This window comes from Rhineura floridana, chromosome 1 (assembly GCF_030035675.1).
Source record: "Rhineura floridana isolate rRhiFlo1 chromosome 1, rRhiFlo1.hap2, whole genome shotgun sequence".
NCBI lineage: Eukaryota > Metazoa > Chordata > Lepidosauria > Squamata > Rhineuridae > Rhineura > Rhineura floridana.
The window spans coordinates 322,515,034-322,535,719 of NC_084480.1; the positions used below are offsets into that span (position 1 = coordinate 322,515,034).

The 20,686-nt window shown below is 45.0% G+C and overlaps 1 protein-coding gene and 1 long non-coding RNA gene across 2 annotated transcripts in view; one reads left to right on the forward strand and one right to left on the reverse strand.

Moving 5' to 3' along the window:
• LOC133375531 (speriolin-like) overlaps positions 1-20,686 on the reverse strand; it is a 100,855-nt gene that overhangs the window by 48,483 nt on the left and 31,686 nt on the right. Inside the window, exon 2 of the mRNA XM_061607226.1 lies at positions 7,443-7,700. Coding sequence (XP_061463210.1) covers positions 7,443-7,700 — 258 coding nt within the window. The remainder of the gene's footprint in view (positions 1-7,442; positions 7,701-20,686) is intronic.
• On the forward strand, positions 878-2,477 carry LOC133376361 (uncharacterized). The gene is made up of 3 exons (XR_009760461.1): positions 878-1,000; positions 1,319-1,413; positions 2,241-2,477. It is a non-coding gene; the product is annotated as an uncharacterized LOC133376361 (long non-coding RNA).

Below are 20,686 nucleotides of genomic sequence, written 5' to 3' on the forward strand. Positions count from 1 at the left end.
TGAAGTAATTTCTTTGGTACTGGTTAGGCTTCATCTGGAGTACTGCATCTAGTTCTGGACACCACATTTTAAGAAGGATGCAGACAAACTGGAAAGGGTTCAGAGGAGGGCAACAAGGATGATCAGGGGACTGGAAACAAAGCCCTATGAGGAGAGACTGAAAGAACTGGGCATGTTTAGCCTGGAGAAGAAAAGACTGAGGGGAGAGATGATCACACTCTTCAAGTACATTAAAGGTTGCCACACAGAGGAGGGCTGAGATCTCTTCTCAATCATACCAGAGTGCAGGACATGGCTCAAGTTACAGAAAACCAGATTTCGGCTGTGTGATATGAGCCAAAGTTACCCCATATTTCTGAGACCATGTGATTGACAACATAGTCTCCAGGCGAGCAAGAGATGTACACACAGTTAAATCTGCTTACCTAGTGGCTTCAGCATTAGCAGAGCACCACATCCTGTTCTTTCAGCTTATTCAATGTAGCATCCTGTTATTAACCACAAACTTTGTTCCAGTAGCCTGCTTTGTCCTAGACAATGTGCCTCTGTGCTTATGCAGAGTATATTTGCCATGCTTGTTTGAAGCATATAGCCTGTGTGGTTAGCAAAGTGCTAAGTTCTTATCTATGCAAAGAATACGTGTCTATGATGCAGGAACTGGTATGCAACGTATGTAACCAGAAATGTATGAAAATAACTTGTACCCGGTGTTTGGGACTTCAGTCAGTTTGGTTTCTACTGAGGTCTTAGCTCTGAGCTAATACATGACCGCTCCTCCAACAAATTGTTGCTATTTTTTTATTACTTTACATCTTGTCGAATGGCTGTTATTTGCAGTACCTAGAAACGATTCCAGAGGGAATATTTTCTTTTACAACAGGCTGAACATCAGAAAAAAATTCCTCACTGTTAGAGCAGTACGACAACGGAACCGATTACCGAGTGTTGGGCTCTCCAACACTGAAGGCCTTCAAGAGGCAGCTGGACAGTCACCTGTCAGGTATGTTTTAACCAGAGCTTGGAAAAGTTACTTTTTTGAACTACAACTCCCATCAGCCCAATCCAGTGGCCATGCTGGCTGGGGCTGATGGGAGTTGTAGTTCAAAAAAGTAATTTTTCAAAGCTCTGGTTTTAACTTGATTCCTGCATTGAGCAGGGGGTTGGATTCGATGGCCTTAGAGGCCCCTTCCAACCCTACTTTTCTATGATAATATAAGGCAGTGGATTAGCCAAATACATAATGAAGACATCATCTGCATAAAGACTGATTTTAAATGAGTAGGGACTACAGTTGAATTCTTGCCTTTTATCTTTGGAGCTAACTGCAACTGCAAAGGACTCGTGGTAAGAAGTGCTGCTGATGGGAGACATCCTTGCCTCAACATACTGTCAGGAAGATCAGAGAATCCAGAGGTTTGTCCACATACTGCTATCTTGGCCTTTGGGCTGCTCTTCCTCCCAGAGCTCAGGGTGGCAAACAACAAGTGATAAAACAGTAAAAACATCTTAAAAACAATTCCAGTAGAGATGCAGACTTGAGGGTGAAAAGTTGTTTCTGTCTGGAGTGTGAGAATCAGAAATGCCGAGGCAGCCTTAGTGGAGCTAAGCCCATGGACCAGGGAGATGAAGGTGCAAGACTGTGGCGTGCTGCATCAGCTGGCAGCACCTGTGCCCTGATAAGGCTTGGGATCTCTAGCTATGGATTTCCTGCTGTGAGCAGGGGGTTGGACTCGATGGCCTACAAGGCCCCTTCCAGCTCTATGATTCTATGATTCTATCACATCAGCCCCTAAGACAATGGGAAACTGTTTCTGCAGATGCTTTGACCCCGTGGCCTGTCAATACAGAACTGCACTTTCAATGAGAAAAAGTGGGGTGAGAGCAAAGGACAAATCAGAATGCAGAGAATATGGGGGTGTCACCAGGGAGCAAAAAGAGACTGCTCTCAGTGCCAGAATACTCTCACGTCTTCCTTTTATTTTATATTTGTTTCAAGTTTCTAAAAGTTTTTTATATTTGTTCCAAGTTGTTCTAATAGTTTTGTCTTCCCTTTTAGACAAGGTTTCTCATTTTGGACCTGCCATTTCTTCAGTTTTGAAGTTGTTTGTGGTCATTATCCTCTAAACTGTCAGGGGGGTGGCTCATAAACAATTTTGACCAGGTTTAACTTTTGCAGCTTTTGTATATACAATTTCTTATTTTAATGTTTTTGCTTTTGCTTATTCTCTGGTGAGGTTTAGACTTCACCATTTTATCTTCCAGGCTTTTTTCCTCCATGCGGATCTTTCCGTATCCTACCCGCAAGGTCCTGAATTCACTTCTCAGCTCTTCCCTGAGCCCATAGAAACCAGTTTCTTTGATAAGCAGCTATCATATTCCGTCTTTTCCCGTAAGTCACTTACATGTACGCAGCTGTAACACAGCAAAGCTTTTCATAGTTTGGACAGGAGGAAGTTTTAGGGGGCAAATCAAAGTTGAGAGGCTAACTTTGCAAAGTCAGATTGCTAGTTTTGCAATCAAAATTATGGTTATAGTCATTTTAATATTGTTCTTCTGGGTAGAATTAAGTGTAACTGTTCAGTTGCATGTTTCGGTCCTATTTGGTTTTCCATGTAATGAATGTTTGCATATTCTGCTTAGTGTTTCGCTTCCCCAAGAATCTTTTATATATAATGTATGCTGATGCCTCTTTGATATTATTGTGCTCATATCTTTCATAAACTGAAACATCTTCACTGTTCTTTTGCTGATATATTTAAAACTAATCTTTCCAAATGGATCTTTAGTATCTCAAGTCTTGTTTCGTCACCACCTTGTCATCCACTAAGGCAAATGAAGCACCTCACTTTCACCTGGCACTTAATGTTTAATTTTATTAAGACAATTTAATTTTTATTAAAATTAAGAACCCTGTTGGATCAGCTGTAGGGATGAGGAAAGACCCACTTTATTCTTGCAATTAGAATTTGTTTTAAACTGACACCCGAAAGCAGGCCCTGAGCGCAAGAGCTCTCTCCCCTCCTGCAGTTTCCAGCAACTGGTATATGGAAGCAGACAGCCTCTGATGGTGCAGGCAGAGCGTAGCCATCATGGCTAGCAGCCACAGACAGCCTTTTCCTCTGGGAATTTGTCAAATCTTTTTTTTTAAGCCATCCAAGTTGGTGGCCATCACTGCCTCTTGTGAACTCCATAGTTTAACAATGTGCTGTGTGAAGAGGGACTTTCTTTTGTCTGTCCTGAATCTTCCAACATTCAGCTTCATTGAATGTCCATGAGTTCTAATGTTATGAGAGAGGGAGAAAAACTTTTATCTAACCACTTTCTCCAGGCCATGTTTTATTTTATACACTTCTACCATGTCGCCTCTGACTCACCTTTTCTCTAAACTGTTGTTGTTGTTCTGTGCCTTCAAGTCGATTATGACTTATGGCCCAAGAGCATCTGTCATGAACCATGCTGTTCAGATCTTGTAAGTTCAGGTCTGTGGCTTCCTTCATGGAATCAATCCATCTCTTGTTTGGCCTTCCTCTTTTTCTGCTCCCTTCTGTTTTTCCCAGCATTATTGTCTTTTCTAGTGAATCATGTCTTCTTATTATGTGTCCAAAGTAGGATAACCTCAGTTTCATCATTTTAGCTTCTAAACTAAAAAGCCCCAAATGCTACAACCTTTCTTCATAGGGAAGTCACTCCATCCCCTTGATCATTCTGGTTGCCCTTTTCTGAACCCCTACAAATCTATGGTGCAACTGCACTTGAAATACTGTGTACAGTTCTGGTCACTTTACCTCAAAGCTGGAAAAGGTTCAGAAAAGGGCAACCAAAATGATCAAGGGGATGGAGTGACCCCTGTGCGGAAAGGTTATAACATTTGGGTTTTTTTCATTTAGAGAAAATGTGAGTAATAGGGGACATGATCGTATATAAAATTATTAATGGCATGGGAAAAGTAGACAGAGAAAATTTTTTCTCCCTCTCTCATAACACTCAAACTCCTGGATATCCAGTGAAGCTGAATGCTGGAAAATTCAGGACAGAGAAAAGGAAGTCCTTCTTCACACAGTGCAGAGTTAAACTAGGGGATTTCCTCCCGCAGGTGGCAGTGATGGCCACCAACTTGGAAGACTTTAAAAGGGGACTAGCAAAATTCATGATGGATAAGGCTACTAACCACATTGACTATGTTCTACCTCTGTTGTTGGAGGCAGTATGCTTTTGAACACCAGTTGCTGGGAATCACAAGCAAAGCAAGTTCTGTTGCTACCATGTCCTGCCTTCATGCTTTCCAGAGGCATCTGGGTGGCCACTGTGAGAACAGGATGCTGGGCTAGGTGGGCCTTTAAGCGGATCCAGCTTCAGGACTCTGCTTGACAGAAGAACACAAGCACAGCCTGCTGGATCAGGCCAAAGGGGGCCCATCTAGTCCAGAATCCTGTTCTCACAGTGGCCAACCAGATGCCTCTTCTGGGAAGCCCACAAGCAAGACCTGAGCGCAAGAGCACTCTCTTTCCCCACAGTTTCCAGCAACTGGTCTTCACAAGCATAATGCCTCTGAATTCTGAAGCAATGCCATGACAATCCCACAGCTGGGTATTTTGGCCATTGCAAGATGATACAGGCTGTCACAAGCGAGTTCTGGTGGCCCAAGATGCAGCACAACGTGGAACACTATGGGCAATCATGTCCCATCTGCAGGAGAAGCAAGCATACACCCAGCATGCAACCAGTCAGCCGGCAGGTCTGTTGGAGCTGCTGCCTACCCTGCAGGCCCCTAGAGAATGTTAACTATGGACACTCCAAGAACAGTTACAATCTAAAAACAGTTGCAGGGGAAAAATGTATGTTCTTATGTTAACAGTTTTGAGGGCAGCCCCACATTGAATGTATCATAGTAGTCAAGCATGTAGGTGATTAGAGCATGAATTACTCTGGGGAGGTCTTACTTATTCAGGAGATTGTGTAGCTGGCCAAGCCAACCTTGGTCAAAGGCACTCTGTGATGCCAGTCACTGCCACCATCTGAGACTCTAAATCAGGGTGTCTAAATGTTTTCAGACTAAGAGTCACACTGACCTGTGGTTAACCCTCTGGGGACTGATGGGCATGTAAAGGTGGGTGTGACCAATTTAAAAAATGTAGAGGACAAATTTGAAGGGGGGATGTCTTGGGGGGTGTCACAAGAAACTTTTAGCATCTCAGAATCACAGCAGGGGAACTAGAGTAGGGGGGTCATCAGTGAAAAAAACCCACAAACAAATAAATAAAAGTCAAATTTGGGAGCATTTCCCCCCCACAAAACAAATTTGGCACCACAGTGGGGTACCCATGGGAACAGTCACAAATTCTTTTTAAAAATCCACATTTTTTTAAAAAAAGTATACATTTTGGATGCAGGGGGATACAGCTCAAGGGTCATCTGGGTCAGTCATCTGGTACTAGCTGGCCCTCGGTTGCAGGGGGGGGGCATTCATTGTTATGCGTGTGTGAGGTGTGTGTGTGCGCGTGGGGTGGGTGGGTAATCCTCTCTGAGGTCTCCAGGGAATCCTTAGAAACCTACAGTTGAAACTGCCACAGCTGCAGCTTCTAAGGCCTGTGGAGGGATCCTTTCCATCTTCCCTGCCAACCATGCCGTCATAAATCACTGCTGCCTGTTATCAGTCCATACTTTAGATTTGCCATTTTAATTTTTGTCCTTAATTAAAAAAATGTTTATTTAAAAAGAACACTACTGGAATAGAGTATTTTGCAGTTTTGCATGTATTAAAGAAAGTCACTGCCACCCTTTATGCGGCATCACACCACCCCCTCTCTGCCAATGGGCCCGGCTGGCAAAAGGGCCCCAAAGAAAGAGTGCAATTCTACCAACGGCCAGTGTGGCTGACCAGCCTGTGTTCTCTGTGCAACGGACCCAGGGCAGGTTAATAATTCAATTTCGAAATCCACCGGTTAAAACAATAAGCAGCCATCACCTCCACAGGCAATATCCGTTGGTCAAAATCTCTGCCTGCTGCAGGGAATCCCCTTTGGAAGCCCCACCAAAAGGGCCCAGCTGCTGGGTCAAACAGCCCACCCCACAGGGCACAGCATGGCAACTTTGGCCCCAGCCTAGGAAATGCACCCCCCCCCCAAAAAAGAAAGCCTTACAACTGCCTGCCAGTCTCACATCTGAGGGGGAAGCGGCATGTCGGCCAGGGAGCCATGCCATTCCCCTGGGAGGCAGGCGGGCAGAGGCTTCTGTCTGCACCACTTTGCAGGCCCAGGCCAGTGCCGCCAGCCATCAACACCTCAGTCTTCACCAGACTCAGGTTGAGTTTGGGACATCTCTTATGGGATGTCACTCCTGCTTCACAAGAGGAGGGAAGGCTGAACTGGCAGCAGACGGATGAGGCCCTTTGGAGGGCCTCTCCCACCAGCAGCTGCATGAAGGGGGCTGGGGGGGAGGCAGGATGGCATCCTTTGGCGTCCCACTGAACAATGTTGGGGGCGGGGGAGAAACCAGGCCTCTGACCAAAAACCTTTTGTTGGGGAACGCCCTGGACCTTTTTGAAGGTGTGGGGCTTTGTGTGGGACTTTGGCTCCTGCCTTTTTCACAGCTTGTAGGCATTCCTGACTCTGCAATTCTGCCTCCCCTCGCTGCTTTGCTTTGGAGAGATCTGTGGTGGAAACAGCCCCCAAGATGCCTCTGAAGAAGCCACAGCAGAGGCCAAACAAATGCTGTTGAACAACCTGTCGGTGCCACCACACCCTGACCTGGGGTGCCCATTACGCAACTGAGGGCAGCAGCCGGTGCGTGGGTCAGGGGCCTGCCTTGAGCTCTTGGGCCCTTGCTTGGCATGACCCAGCCCAGAAATCACCTCCTGCTCTGAATCAGCCAATCAAGCATGCAAGGCCTGCACGTCTAAGCTCTGCACAGAGAAGAGAAAACTGCGGGTGCTTGACCTTGTGAGAAAGACACAGCCTAGGAAGGCCCGGCACCTCCTCTTCCCCCCTAATTTTGGCAATCTGCTGCCTCCTGGACCGCCTGCACGCAGACTGGCCAACAAGGGGCAGCTGGGATAAGGTGGCTGGGAGGGGCTCTTGGCAGGGATGCTGAATATTTGACCCTCTGACCAACTCCTCTAGGCGCCTGCACATTCGCTTAATGTATGGACATTTACTTGCGCAAGAAAGTGCTTGTTTACTCTGCGGCCACCCACTGCCCTTTACAGGCCAACAAAAGGCCCTGCATCGCTGCCCTGGGAAGTTGAGACGTGTAGCCCCAGGATCCAGTGGATCATGCCCAATACTGGAATGACCAGCCAGCATTGCCTGCCCCTGGACCTGGGGACGGGGCCACTTCTTGCATTGCATGTTACCTCATCAGTGCCCTGGAAATGGTTGTCCCCCCAAATAGCGGCTTGTGTTGCTTGTGCCACCGTGCACCCCCCACCGCCAATGAGCGCTCACCTGTTATTCTCTCCGTCGGGCTGGGGGGTTGTTGCGGGGCCAGCCGGGGAGGGAGCGGGGGTCTCCTCAACAGTGCTCCACCTGCTGGAAGAGGAGGAGGAGGAAGAGGCCGCTGCTGCTGCTGCTGCTGCTGCAGGATTTGAGAGTAAGGGTCCGTCGGAAGGCGCCGGCGGACGGTCACCTTGAAGTTGGTGTTGGGTATGAAGTTGGCTTGTTCCCAGCCGAGGCTGTCTAAGAAGGCATCGTTTATTATTGGATCTATTGGGTGGAACAGACAGGAATATGTGGGTCAGAGCTTCCCCAGCTTCACTCTTGGACCCAGATATCTGAACGGACACCCCCTCCGCCCTATAGCAGCCTGTTCAGGTGTGCAGATGAGCCCCCCTTGGCTGGTGGTCTCTGGCAGTGCAGCATCCTGGAGGGGGGGGACTTTCTGGGCAGCAGCTCCACAGGTTTGGAAGAGCCTCCCCTCTGAGGTGCATCATGCACCCATGTTGTTTTCATTCTGAGGCCAGATCAGGACACACCTCTTTGCCCAGGCTGTCGGGAAAGGAGTGAAGTCCATGAGGAAGGATGCTTTATTTTTGCTTCCACTCTCTGATTTATTTGTGATTATTGTTAACTTTATGCTGATGCTTGATTTATTTTGCTTTAAAGTTTGTATCATTAATTGTGATTTCGGTGTCTACTCTGTACTGCTCTGGAGCCCGTGAGTAGAGGACAGGCTAAGAATAAGCAAACGTTGCATGAGACTTCCTCAAATCCCCAACTGTGAATTAGGACATTGCTGGACCCTGTACAGTTACATGTGGCAGTCAGGTTAGGAGTGGATGCACCGAACAGAGCAGCCAGAGTGAAGCCATGCTGGGCCAAGATGGAGGACAGTGTTAGTTTTGTGAACTTTCTGTTGCTAGAGAAGAGCTGCTGATAAGAAGTTGGTACAAACCGGCCAGATAGTCAAAACAATATCTAAGTGAAAGAATGACATATGTGTGTGTTTTGCTGACATTGTGCAAAATGGCACTGCTTGGAAAATTTGTTTATTTATTTATTATTTAATGTATATCCCACCCTTCCTCCCAGTAGGAGCCCAGGGCAGCAAATCACTGATGCAAGGAGCTCAGGTACTAATTTTATTCTCCTCCCGGACAGGTTATGGTAATTCATAGTCTACACATGCCCTACATATTTTGGAGATCCAACCCTCAGTTTATTAAAATTCATGTAACATCACTGGATAATTCCAACCCCCTGATCTAGTTTTGCTGGTCAGTATAAAAGATGCATTCAAATGTTGGTGAGTTGGGTGCTCTTCCAGGCGGGGGGTGGTGGCAGGAATGATCTCTGGACTACTTTTTCTGCTGCTGCTGCTATCTGCTCTGCTCTGCCTCACGCTTTGCCAAGCTGAAGGCTTCAGGCCTACCCACTTGTAGGTAACTGTCTTCTGTTAATCGAATATTCCAGGAAACTTAAAAATAGACAAGCAGGGCGCCTGGAAGGAGTTAGGAGGAAAACAGGTGATTTGTTCTGCTAGATCATATTTTTATGGTTTGAATTAATTAGCTTATGCAAATATTTCACATCACTTTAAGATATTTTCTAAGTTATTTTAAGTTGCTGTGGTTTCAAATATTATCTTTGTATTATTTTCTGTCAGTGCTATAACACCATTAAGCTTTGTACATCAAAAAAAGTGTATTTGTTTCAGATATAAATTGGAGTTTGTGGCTGTTAGTAATAGATTGTGTTTTCTTCCCTGTTTCACTGGGTTGCTGCTAAACAAATAGAACCAGGGTGAGGAATCCAAGCAAGGTGGGCGCACGGGCCAGAGTGTGGCAAAGTGTGCATGTAGTAGTAGCTGTTGTAGTTGTAGTTGTAACCCACCTTTCACCAGCAGGTCCCAGGACGGGTTGCAACAGTCTGAAATCCAATGTTCACAGGAATAGGCTGAGGGTCCTGAAAACATACATCTCAGGTGCTGAGGGCCAGGGTAAAGAGGTGCATCTTTAGCATTCACCAAAAGCTGTACAGTGAAGGTGCCAGAAGCACCTCACTGGGGAGGGAGTTCCACAACTTGGGGGCCACCACAGAGAAAGCCCTCTCCCGGGCCGCCACCTCCGAACTTCTGAGGGCATCAGAAGTACCAAGAGAGTCTGCCTCTGTTGATATTAACAGCTGACAATCTTTGTCTGAAAATCTTCCCACAAAAGCTTCACTTAAAAAAAGGGGGTTTCAGTAGTTCCCCAACTTTTTGACAGCTGGGGGTTGGGGGTGGGGATAACCCTCACTTTGGGGAAATGCCAAAGGTTTGCCCACATTCCTTATTCCAGCAGTGGGCTATCTCCCATGAAATCCCTTTGAGAGATGCCACTTTGCTTGTGCCCCTCTGCTTGCGAAACCCTAGGGCTTCTGCCATTCCCCTTGGCGGCCTTTAATCCCACCCCGCCGCCTTTCATAATACCATTGCAGAAGGGTCGCTTTGCTCTGCGAGGCTTGCCCTGCTTGCAGCCCTCCTCCCACCCACCCACCTCTTTCACGTCTCGCTCAGAGTGCTCTCTCCAAAGAGGCTTGCCTGGTGTGGCATCCCACACCCATCTGGGGGCAGGGCAGGAGCGGCTTCCTTAATGATCACCCCCCCCCAGGATAGATGGAGACAGGAGGGCTGCAGAAGTACCTGCTGCCTGCCTTGCTGCCTCCTGGTCCAACTGGACTTTCCCCTTTCTGCTGACAGTGGAGGAGGCTGGTGCCCACTGGGACAGGTGCGGTGGAAGGCAGGGAGCCCAACAGCAGGCGGAGCCAGAGCCAATAAGAGGCAGGGCCAACTAACCCTAATTATCCCCCCTCTCCCTGCTCCCAAGGGCAGCGCTGAGAGCGAGGAGGAGGGGGAGGAAGGTGACAGTCAGGACTCCCCCTGGCTGGTTAGAACAGGTAAGCATGTAGGCAGGCGAGGGCTGGCTGGGGGCAGACTGAGGTTGGCAGGGCAATGCCCCATGCCCACTCATGGACTACCCACCACTGTCTGCTGGGCTGCTCTGCGTCCTCTCCAGCTGGTTGGGTCTGTACTTGCCTGCCTGTCATAGAAGCCCTTGGGTGGTGTGGGTACAGTCAGTCCTGTCCTCACTGAATATCCCCTGGAGAAAACCAGTAGGGTGTGGTTATCCCTATACTGGAAGGATAGGGAAGGACGTATTGACAGAGCTTGGAAAAGTTACTTTTTTGAACTACAACTCCCATCAGCCCAATCCAGTGGCCATGCTATCTGGGGCTGATGGGAGTTGTAGTTCAAAAAAGTAACTTTTCCAAGCTCTGGTATTGGAGGGGGTGTCACTCTATAGGTGAAACAGGGCAAGCTTGAAACCCCAAAAGAGGCAGAATCATCTACAGAAGCATTGTGGATGATGATGCCATGCTCCAAGAGTAACTTAGTACTGGAGACTTTCTGTTGTCTCCTATCAAAATGCTTAGGGAGATCCTGAGATGAGAAAGGACACTGAGGAAGTATCCAAACTAGGAAATATGTGTTTGTTTGTTTTATTAAATGTATATCCTGGCCTTCCAGCAGGAGCCCAGAGTGGCAAACAAAAACACTAAAAACTCTCTAAACATCATAAAAACAAACTTTAAAACATATTAAAACAAAACATCTTTAAAACATATTTTTAAAAAGCTTTAAAACATCTTAAAAAGCAGTTCCAACAGAGACACATGCTGGGATAAGGTCTCAGCTTAAAAGGCTTGTTGAAAGAGGAAGGTCTTCAGTAGGTGCCGAAAAGATAATAGAGATGATGCCTGTCTAATATTTAAGGGGAGGGGATTCCACAGGGTTGGTGCCGCCACAGTAAAGGTCCATTTCCTCTGTTGTGCAGAATGGACCTCCTGATAAGATGGTATCTGCAGGAGGCCCTCACCTGCAGAGCGCAGTGATCGACTGGGCATATAAGGGGTAAGACGGTCTTTCAGGTATCCTGGTCGTGAACTGTATAGGGCTTTGTACATCAAAACCAGAACCCTGAAATCAGCCCGGTAGCTAATAGGTAGCCAGTGCAATTCTTTCAGCAGCAGACTGGCATGTTGGCAATACCGTGCCCCAGTGAGCAGTCCCGCTGCCTCATTTTGCACCAGCTGCAGCTTCCGGACCAACCTCAAGGGCAACCCCATGTAGAACGCATTATAGTAAATGAACCTGAAAGTTACCAGCACATAGACAACAGTGGTCAGGCTAGCCCGGTCCAGAAATGGCCGCTGCTGTCTTAGCAGCCGAAGCTGGTAAAAGGCACTCCTAGCCACTGAGGTCACCTGGGCCTCTAGCGACAAAGGTAATAGAATCATACAGTTGGAAGGGGCCTATAAGGCCATCAAGTGCAATGCACGAATCCAGCTTAAAGCAAACCCGACAGGTGCCTGTCCAGCTGCCTCTTGAATGCCTCCAGTGCTGGAGAGCCCACCACCTCCGTAGGTCATTGGTTCTGTTGTCATACCACTCTTAACAGTTAGGAAGCTTTTCCTGACATTCTGCTGAAATCTGCCTTGTTGTGACTTGAGGCCATTATTCCGTGTCCTGCACTCTGGGATGATCGAGAAGAGATCCCGGCCCTCCTCTATGTGGCAACCTTTCATGTACTTGAAGAGTGCTATCCTATGTCCCCTCAGTCTTCTCTTCTCCAGGCTAAACGTGCCCAGTTCTTTCGGTGCCTCACAGACCTTTGTTTGGAGTCTCCAGCCTAAATTAGCATTTGCCTTTTTTGCAGCCACATCACAGTTTGCTCATATTCAGCTTGTGATCAATAACAGTCCCAAGATCCTTCTTGCATATAGTATTGCTGAGCCAAGTGTCTCTCATCTTATCACTGTGCATTTGGTTTCTTTTTCTTAGGTGTAGAACCTTGCACTTATCCCTGTTAAATTTCATTCTGTCGTTTTCAGCCCAATGCTCCAGCCTATCTATATCCCTTTGAATTTTGTTTCTGTCCTCCAGGGTATTTGCTATCCCTCCCAATTTTGTATCATCTGCAAATTTGATAAGCATTCCCTGCACCTCCTCACCCAAGTCATTAATAAAAATGTTGAAGAGCACTGGACCCAGCTTGTTACCTCCCCACAGTTTGAGAAGGAACCCTTGTTAACCACTCTGAGTACAATTCTGCAGCCAATCTTGGATCCACATTATAGTTGTTCCCTCCAGCCCACATTCAGCTAGCTTCCTAATCAGAATATGATGGGGCACCTTGTCAAAAGCTTTGCAGAAGTCGAGATATAGTATGTCCACAACATTCCCACAGTCTACGAGTGAAATTGCTCAGTCAAAAAATAAGATATGATTAGTCTGGCAGCATTTATTCTTGACAAACCATGTTGGCTTCTAGTAATTACTGCATTGTTTTCAAGGTGCTTACAGATTGTCTGCTTCGTAATCTGCTCCAGAATTTTCCCAGGAATCGATGTCAGCCTGACTGGTCTGTAGTTCCCAGGTTCCTCCTTTTTGCCCTTTTTGAAGATGGGGACAACATTAGCCCTCCTCCAGTCATCTGGCACTTCACCAGTCCTCCATGATTTTGCAAAGATAATAGATGGTGGTCCCGAGAGTTCTTCAGCCAGTTCCTTCAATACTCAAGGATGCAGTTCATCAGGCCCTGCAGATTTGAACTTGTTCAAAGTGATTAGGTATTCCTTAACCATTTGTCTATCAAGCCCAAGCTGCAATCCTGCCCCTTCAACTTCACATTTGCAAGGAGGGTCATAGATCCTCTTTTGGGAGAAGACTGAGCCAAAGTAGGAATTGAGCACTTCCGCCTTTTCTTTGTCATCTGTTATCATTTTGCCATCCACACTGAGTAGCTGAACCACCATTTCTTTTCTCTGTCTTTTACGATGGACATACCTGAAGGAAGCTTTTTTGTTGCTTTTAGCATCTCTCACTAACTGAGGTCATTCTCAGCTTTAGCCTTCCTGACTCCATCCCTGCAATTCTGTGGTACCTGCCTGTACTCTTCCTTTGTAGCTTGGCCTTATTTCCACTTCCTGTATGTATCCTTTTTTGTTTTCAGGTCATCTCTAAGCTTTTTGTGAACCACATTGGCTTCTTCTGTTGTTTCCCCCCTTTTTTCCTTGTTGGAATTGCTTGCCATTGCGCTTTTAGAATTTCCTTTTTTAGAAACTCCCACCCATCTTGGACTCCTTTTCTCATTAGGATGGCTTGCCATGGAACCTTACAATTGTTCTGAGTTTATTAAAATCAGTTTTCCTGAAGTCCAGGGTGCACATATGGCTACTCTCAGCTTTTGCTTCTGTTAAAATCAAGAATTCAAGTATGGTGTGGTCACTTTCCCCCAGAGTTCCCGTAACTGCCACTTCATCCACTATGTCACCTCTATTGGTCAGAAGCAAGTCAAGGATAGCTGATCTTCTAAGTTGCTTCCTCTACTTTCTGTAGGAGAAAGTTATCTCCAGCACAAGTCAGAAATTTCTAAGAGGGGCTGTGTTTGGCAGAATTTGTCTCCCAACAGCTATTGGGGTGATTGAAGTCCTCCATTACTACCACATCATGCCTTCTTGAAACATTGGCAATTTGGTTTTCAAAAGTTTCATGCTCATTTTCTCCTTGATTGGGTGGTCGGTAGTAGACTCCAAGCACCACACTGCTTTTATTCCGTGCTGTATTTATTTTAATCCAGATACTCTCAGTGGAGCTACCAAGCCTCCATTTCTGTGTCTTCTGTTCTTTTTGAACAGGTTACATCTTTCAATTGCTGTATTCCAATCATGGGAGTCATCTCACCAAGTTCCAGTGATACTTATCAAGTCGTATTTACTCTCCTGTATTAAGAGTTCAGGTTCGTCCTGTTTCTTTCCCATCAGAGCTTGGAAGTAACTAGCCACAAGTAACGAATTACTTGTAATTCATTACTTTTTTGAGTGAGTGAGTAATTCCTTTACATTTTGATTGTAATAGAACTAGGAGTAATTTTACTACTTTTGTGGAGTAATCGTTCAAGTTCAAGTTCAATTTTATTGTAGGGCCATAGGCCAACACAAGTACAAAGCAACATGCAATATAAAAATAAGACACAAAGTTATTATGCTAAAAGAACTAAAGTTAATTATTAGTTAAGTTAAAATTTTATTAAATAGTTTAATTTGGTTGTAAACTTAGAATAAAAGTGGCTCTTAGCTTCTGAGCCGCCAGCGCAAAGAGAGATACCTTACGTGTTATCTCGTGGTTTGTATCAGATAATAAGAATAATATTTTCTCCTCTTCCGTGGGCATCTCACGGAAATTGAGCCACTCCTGTAGAAGATTTACTCTAGGATTCTGATAAATTGGGCAATATAACATAATATGCGGGAGATCCTCTACCCCATCAAAACCACAGACGCATTTTCTTTGGTCCTTTGTGGTATTGGATATTCTGCCCTCTCTATCGGAATTCGGTAATGTGAAAAAGCAAAGGGCCGTGAATGCACGTCTGAGAGGCACTGGTAGTGCCTGTAAGAGGTATGGAGAACAATTATGATCTGTTTTAAATCTCCAATACCATGGGGCGGTACAGCAGTTAATTAAAGTCAAATGGTCTAAATAGTTGCAATGATTAAAAATTAACTCGCGGAGTCTCTTGTTTGTAACTATGTGAATGAATTGTTGGAGAGTTATATGATATCTATGGAGAATGCCTTCAATTTTGCTGCTCCATATGGTATGGAAAAATGGGTGGGCAAAACAAAGTTTAAGTAATTCCCTACCTTGGTTTGAAGTGGGCAGTCTCATAAATTTTAGGAGGGCTAGATGTATACGCGCGCCCAGTGGGGGGAGGCCAGTTTCCGCTCGAAGCATGGCTGCTGGAGTTCCTTGGGGCAGGAACAGTAAGCACCTTAAAAAATTGGTTTGGATTGTCTCCAAAACCAGAATTGCTTTTTCTGCCCAGCCCCATATCATTGCGCCATACAGAACTTGAGAGATTACTTTGGCCTCATAGATTTTCAGGGCCGGTAGAATCAAATGACCCCCGGTGGATCGGGCGAACTTTAAAATTGCTCCCACTGTTTTTAAAGCTGAATGTTTTACAGATAACCAGTGATGTTTCCAGGTAAGGGTATCCGAAAAGATTACTCCCAAATATTTAAATAAGTGGCACTGTTCCAGCTGGTGGTTTCCCAGTGACCATCTATGTCTCACTGGCCTTTTCCCGAAAACTAAGATTTTTGTTTTCTGAAAATTAATGTTGAGTCTCTCAGTTGCACACAAATCATGTAATTTTCTCATTGATTTCCTCAGACCGACAGGTACTAAGGATAAAAGGACCATGTCGTCCGCATAAAATAGGGTAGAGATCTTCTTTTGCCCAATGGAGGGAGGGAAATGTTGTATATCTGATAGGTCTGAAATTATATTAATTAAGTATAGGTTAAACAGTAGGGGGGCTAGAGGACACCCTTGTTTGACACCCTTTTCAACCCCGAAGAGAGGCGTCGTGTGGCCATATTGATTTACTTTGACCTGGGCTTCAGTGCCTGTATTTAGGGCTTTTAAGAGGTATAAAAGATGACGATCGATGTTCATGTTGTGTAATTTAGTAATCTATAATCTATCTCTATCCACAGAGTCAAAAGCTGCAGCCAGATCTATAAAGGCCGCATATAGATGTCTTGTGGGACCAGATATAGACAGGCTTGCCAAAAAGTTCAAGGTTAAGCGATGGTCAGTTGGGGCAGACCCCTTCCTGAATCCAATCTGTTCTGGGGGAATGAGTTGGTTTGAGTCGGCCCACTGTTCTAACTTATAGAGAAGATATTTACTGTAGAGTTTAGTCACTACATTCAATAAGCTTATGGGGCGATAGTTGGAGGGATTGGAAGGATCATTCTTTTTATATATTGGGACAATGATGCTATGTTTCCAACTCTCAGGTATTGTTCCAGAGTCATTGATTCTGGAAAACAGCGATGCTAAAATAGGCGCCCACCAGTCAGGGAAGTGTTTATATATCTCAGGTGGTAAGAAATCTTCGCCAGGAGATTTTCCATTTTTCAGTGAAGTTATTAGCGTAATAATTTCTGCAGTTGTTACTGGGGGCCATGCGGGGAGGGAGGTAATGTCAATGTCTAAATATTGGGTTTGACAGGAAGCTGAGCAAGAGTAGAGACTCAGAAAATGTGCATGCCAAACTGAATTCGTAATATGATGTGATTTATTACTAACGAATGAACCCATACCCAGGTTAACTAAATTCCAAAAGGGACATTCTTGTTTTGCGGAAGCCACGGCGGTCAGCCTCTGTCAACAGGAGACTGCGAAATCTAATTTCTTGCGTCTTAAAAGGCTTTTGTATGTAGCCTTTATAGATCTAAATCGGAGAGCGTAGGAGTTAACAGTTGGATTTTTGAGTGATAACCTCAAATATGATTTCAGTTTTCTTTTTGCCGCCCTACACTCTTGATCAAGCCATGTTAAAGAGGGGTAAGGCTTGTTAAATTCCAAAGGCTTTCGTATCAAAAAAGGTCTTAAAAGAGAAAAGATTTCTTGGAATGCCTGTACTGGGTCCAATGCACCTTCCAAAATGTCCTTATGGATCGATTGATATACGTCAGATCCTAAAAGAGACGCTAGATGTTCCCTCAAGGGCTCTGACCAGTAGACTCTTCTCGGTAGTTTTAAAGATGCCTGATGTACAGGTGACGGAAAAGGAAGATTAGTAGGTAAGAGAGTTAATTGAAGTGGGAAATGATCGCTCTCTGGTCTATGTACTACCTTAAAGTCAATTATTCCCATATGCAGTGGGGAGGATGCTATCATATAGTCGATTATGCTAGATCCCAAAACAGACCAATATGTAAAGGAGCCACGCGAAGAGTCTACACAAGAGCCGTTTAGTATTTCTAACGAATGTTGGGTGACAAATTGTAATAAAGAAGATCCCTGTTTGTTTGACTTATTGTCTTGGAGAGTTTTAAAGTAGTTTAGATGGTAACTCGATGGGTCCCAATTAGAGGCCTCTACATTGTGGGGCCCAGAGTTCCCAATTCTGGCGTTAAAATCGCCTCTTAAAAGAAAGCAATCTTTTTGAAACATTTCTTCAAGAAGGGACAGGCACTCCTCTAGTTTGATCCATACATTGTTGTCCTCTAAGCTAGAGGCATAGAGGGGAGGGATGTAGACATTTATGCAGATCAAAGGTTCTGCTGTTTTCCCCTTATCCTAATGGCCTGGATTAATTGGGGAGAGGGAGTTGGTAAAATATCGACATTCGCCGAATAGGTTTTAGATATAAAGGTTACTAGGCCTCCTTTTGGGCGACCTCTCCCTATGGGTTTTACAGCTGGAGTAGAAACAGAGTAGTAATCTAATAAAAACGGGGCATCGGGTGAGGAAATCCAAGTTTCCTGTAGGGAGATGATTTCATGTTTACTTAGGAAGTCTAGAAAATCGGTATCCTCTTTCTTATTGGCCCAGCCATTGATGTTCCACGAAAGGATTGTTGGCTGTCACTTGGACGTGATTTCGTCGAAAAGAGATGAATGTACTATGCAACCATTTGGTGGATAGATCAACTTATCGCTTGGATAGGAATGTAATTGTCTACTGTGTCGGGATTCAGGCTCCCTGGCTTTTGTGGGTTTAATCGGAGATCCGATTTCGTCTGTCCCCAATATACGCATTCTGTCCCACCTGCCTAAAGGGTCAATTTTTGCGCGTCTGGCTAATTCATAGCGGGGAGAAATATTTAAATTGGTAGCATCGCTGCTTGCGGAGCAAAGGGAAATCGCCAGTTCGGCATTCTCGAGAGGTAAATTATGGGGGGTCTGGTTTAAATTATCCGTGTCCAATAGAATTCCCGGAAGATCATCTGTTGCCTGGGATTGAATAAACTTTTGGGGCTTCAGCGGTGGCATTGGGATTTGCCTTGAATTTGTCGGGCTTGCTTGTGTAGGTTTGAGGTTCTGATGTCTTAAAGTAATAAGTTGCATTTTTAGTCGGTCTAATCTAATTATTATCTCTTGTTGGGATATTTCTGGGAGAGTGCCAAAAGTTTCCAATAATGACAACTCTTCATTGGTAAATGCGCTGTTATTCCCCAAAGGCAAAGGGGATGGTTCAAATGGCAGTTTTATATCGTTTGTGTCTATTGAAAAGGTAATTAGAGGTTCAGGTGGAGATGAAGAAATTACCTTGGGCCTATCCCTTGGGATTCTGGGGTAAGTGTAATTTGTTAAAAGGGGCAGCGGAGGAGCATAATTTTCAAAATATCTTTGAATGTTAATACCTGATTTGGCTACTAAATGTCTGGCTGAAAGCATCTTTTTAGTTATAGAGTGGGAAGAAACACGGACCAAAGCTCGAGTTTTATGGCCGTTATAGTATAAATAATGTACCCGTAGGACATCTGATGGTGCAAGAGTAGCTCATGGGGTTAACAGATTACATAAATGAGAAATACGTTCATGATGCGACACAAGTCCCGGAGGTTTCGGGAAATTTTCTAGGACTAGTTGTAAAGGGTCCATGATTAATGACCATTCATTGGTCTCCTGGGTATGTGAAGATGAATGTCTTGATAGAATCTCTGTCCAAGGGTCTTGTGGGTGATTGGAAGTGTCTCTAGCCGCATTTTGAAAAGTCATAGAGATGTTAAACAGTTCCATGTTTGATGTCTTGACGATATTTTGGGAATTTGGAGATAGAGCTGGGCAAGGCTTGTCTCTTTTAGATGAGTTTCCTGTTGCATTTTTCATTCGCTTCTTAGCAGTCTTCCGTGGGAGAGATCGAGGATTTTTTAGTTTATTTGCCAGGCAGTTTTGCTCTAAAAGTTTAAAAACTTTTGTAAAATTCATTTTCCTTTCTTTTTTTTTTTCTTTGCAATTCTTAAAGTTCGAAATGTTCCTTGGGGTTTTGATTTTATTTTCTCTCCCTCGTTTATAATTATGTTTGAGCTTAGATTTCAATTGAGGTTTAGTTTTCTTGAAGCCTTTTTTTCCGTCTGTAGCTAGGGAGTGAGGTGCAATGATGAGAGGGGCATCACTCTTAAGTGGACTAGTCCGCTCCCTATTATCTATGATATTAAGAATCGATGCTAGGTGATGATTGGTTTCTTGGAGAGAAGTCTTCATTGTATCGAGGTCAAAGGCTAGCATAAGCAGCCAGCCTGTGATAGTTGGACCAATCTCTTCCGAGAATTGGGCTGGGTTGGTCTGATTGCTTGCAGAAGCAGGCTCCTCCTCTGTCTGTGGCTTTCCTTTGGGCAGATCTGTCACCTCCTGCAGAGCCGAAGGGGTCTTTAACCTTCCAAGTTGGCTCATTTCTTCCGGATTGACAGCCGGGTTCTTCTCAATGGGCGATTTATGTTCGAAAAGAATGTTAGTTATGTCCCTGCGTGCGTGGCTCTGAAGAGCTGCTGGAACAATGCTCTCACGTTGAAGGGAACGGTCTTTGATAAGGAAATCTGCCAAGGCTATTTCCTCTGCCAAATTGGGCGTTCCGTCGACCCGGGAAAGTATTTTATAATCCACAGCGGGGGAAGTTGTTAGAGACCAATCATGATCTATAGGAATGTTATTGGAAGGTTCTTTCGGAAGGTTTTTTGGGTTAGATATAATGCAGAATTGAGTAATTTGAGTTTGTCTCTTTAAATCTGACGAGTGAATGGCTTGCTGTGGAGCGTTGTTAAGGTTGGTAACTCTCCTTTTTCCTTTTCTATTCTGTTTCCCCTGTTTTTCCTGAGGCAGGGGGGAGGGGAGGGGAGCCCCCAAAGCTCTTCTTGCACTTCTCGTCGAAACCATTATAGTTAGTTGGATGTTAACTTGCTTCAAAAGGCAAGTAAGATAAGTTCACTTAATTGGTGCCTAATTGGTACGAACTCTTGGCCGTGTGCTAGAATTTTTTTGTGAGATAAGATATAAAATACGTTCTGTCTTCAAAGTCTTAAAAGAGGTAAGAATGAGGAAGCATAAAGGGCATATAAGCAGACTTAAATTTTGAAATGTAAGGTATAAGACTGCAACAAAAGTAAAAGAAAGGGGAGCTCGGACTGAGCACATGTCACCCGGACGCCATCTTCCTCCTCTACTTGTAATGTTTCCAGAATTACTTTTGGGCATTACTTGGGGGGGTGGAGCAGGGGAAGTCTTCTGCTCCTCTGATTTGTGGATGAAAATCATGTGCCTCAAACTGGACTTCTGTGCAGTGTCGCTCTTTCCTCATGCTCTATGGATGGGCAGGAGGCGACGAGGGAGGAGGCAGACAGTGAGACGAGTGG